This window comes from Echinops telfairi, unplaced genomic scaffold (assembly GCF_000313985.2).
Source record: "Echinops telfairi isolate 266 unplaced genomic scaffold, ASM31398v2 ScPeMD7_655;HRSCAF=1070, whole genome shotgun sequence".
Taxonomy (NCBI): domain Eukaryota; kingdom Metazoa; phylum Chordata; class Mammalia; order Afrosoricida; family Tenrecidae; genus Echinops; species Echinops telfairi.
In genome coordinates this window covers 24,761,542-24,763,295 of record NW_022104553.1, presented here as the reverse complement: position 1 = coordinate 24,763,295, position 1,754 = coordinate 24,761,542, and the positions used below count along the sequence as shown (strand labels likewise).

At 65.6% G+C, this 1,754-nt stretch overlaps 1 protein-coding gene across 1 annotated transcript in view; it reads left to right on the top strand.

The window, feature by feature from the left end:
* Positions 1 to 864: 864 nt before the first annotated feature.
* Positions 865 to 1,754, top strand: part of NPAS1 (neuronal PAS domain protein 1) — a 21,105-nt gene continuing 20,215 nt past the window's right edge. Inside the window, exon 1 of the mRNA XM_004710606.2 lies at positions 865 to 1,070. Coding sequence (XP_004710663.1) covers positions 865 to 1,070 — 206 coding nt within the window. The remainder of the gene's footprint in view (positions 1,071 to 1,754) is intronic.

Sequence of the window (1,754 nt, the reverse complement as noted above, 5' to 3'; positions counted from 1 at the left end):
ATTCGTGTGAGTTCGGGGTGCGCCTTGGTTTCCCCATTTGTCCAACCCGAGGCCTTCACGCTGCAAGCCCCTCCCTGCCTGCTGGGTCTGAAGCTACTCCTTTTCAGTGGCCCCACGGGGCTCCCCTGGGGACATAGGAAAGCCTGAAGACCAGCCATCACCAGGGCCAAGCCGGAGGACAGGCTGGCAGGAACTTGGGGTATAGGGTGCAGAATTCCTGGGGAATTCGGAGACCTGGGTCCCATTCCTGGTGAACAACCCTTGGGTTCCGCTTTAAGCTCTAACGGGGAGCAGGATGCTGGGGTTCCCATCCCTGAGGGAGTGCAAATAGCACCCCAATCTCCAAAACCAAACTCACTGCCTTCGAATGCGTTTGGAATTGGTCCTGTGGGTTTCTGAGCCTGTCACTGGTCACGGGAGCAGAAAGCCTCATGGGTCTGCCACGGAGAGGAGCAGCCGCTGCTTTCAAACCGATGACCTTGGGGTTAAGCGAAATTCACTCCGCTCGCTACTGGGGCTCCAACATCCTGGAATATGGAGTCCTGGGACATCTGCGTCCCAGTTCCTGGATGGGGCGTGTCAGATGCCAACTGTTGGCCCCCCTGGGAGAAGGGACAGCATGTCTGGGTCCCCACCCTAAAAGGGTTCCAGTGTGGGCTGGTCACCGTGACCCGAGGGGCTGCTGGGGCCCAGGTGGGCTTCGCCTCTCAGGATAGGGGACCCCTGATAGGTTCCGAGCGTGAAGGCGGGATTCTGCCACCTGCAGTTTCCATGGGAAGAAATGGGGACACCCTAGGGAAGCCCCGCTGGCCCCCCTCCCTCCGCCCTACCACCGACCCGCGGGAGGGACCTGAGCGAGGTGGGATGGAGGAGGCGGGGCCGCAGTGGGCGGGCCTCCGCCAGGCCTCGCCCCTCGCCGCCAGCACTGTCCTCGCGTCTCCAAGTCACCCAGGCCTCGCTGGGCGCCCAGCGCCGCGCACCCTGCCGCCGGGCCGCTGGGGTCTATGGAACATCCTCTCTGCGCCCGCTGGCCGGCTCTCCGCCGTGCCTGGAGGCTGCCCCGAGGCCGGGTAACGGGGCTCAGAGCTCTACGGGGAGGGAATGCTGAATGCTGGCAGGAGGGGACAGGGACGCGGGTCCTGGGTCCTGGGTCTGGGGTGGAGGGGTGACAAGGATACTTGAGTCCTGGAGAAATTGAGGGGTGGGGGTGGGGCTTGGGAACGTGGACGGCTGGGTCCAGGGCTGAGGTTCAGGGTTCCAAGACAGAGAGATCTGGGGGCGGCCTGGGGCGTTGGGGCTGCCCTGGAAGAATAAGGAGCTAGTGGACACGTCCCTGAGTCTGGGGGAGCTGGAGACCAGGACCCCCTGGGCCCCGAGTGGAGCTTGCTCGCCCCGGGAAAGAAGTTGTGGTTTGGGAGAGCTGGTGGCCCGGGGCCCCCAGCACTGTCCCAAGGAGCAGAGGGGCGTCCCTGGGCAGGACGTGTGTGGTGGGGGTCTCTGCCACCCTCGCCCCTCCCCCTCTTCTGAGCGCAGCGTAGGGACGAGGCGGCGCACGGTTATCTGGGGAGCCTGGCACCTAGGGTGGGCTCGTGGTGTATCGCGGGGGCGGAGGGCTGGGGGCTGGGGGAGTGGACAGGGGCTCGGTGTGCCTGAGCCCGCTCGCGTTCGCCCCCGCCCGTCTTGGGCATGCTGGGCACGCATAGCGCGGGCCGGTCCGATCCGTATGCGCGCCGCGTGCGCCCATTGGTATGCGG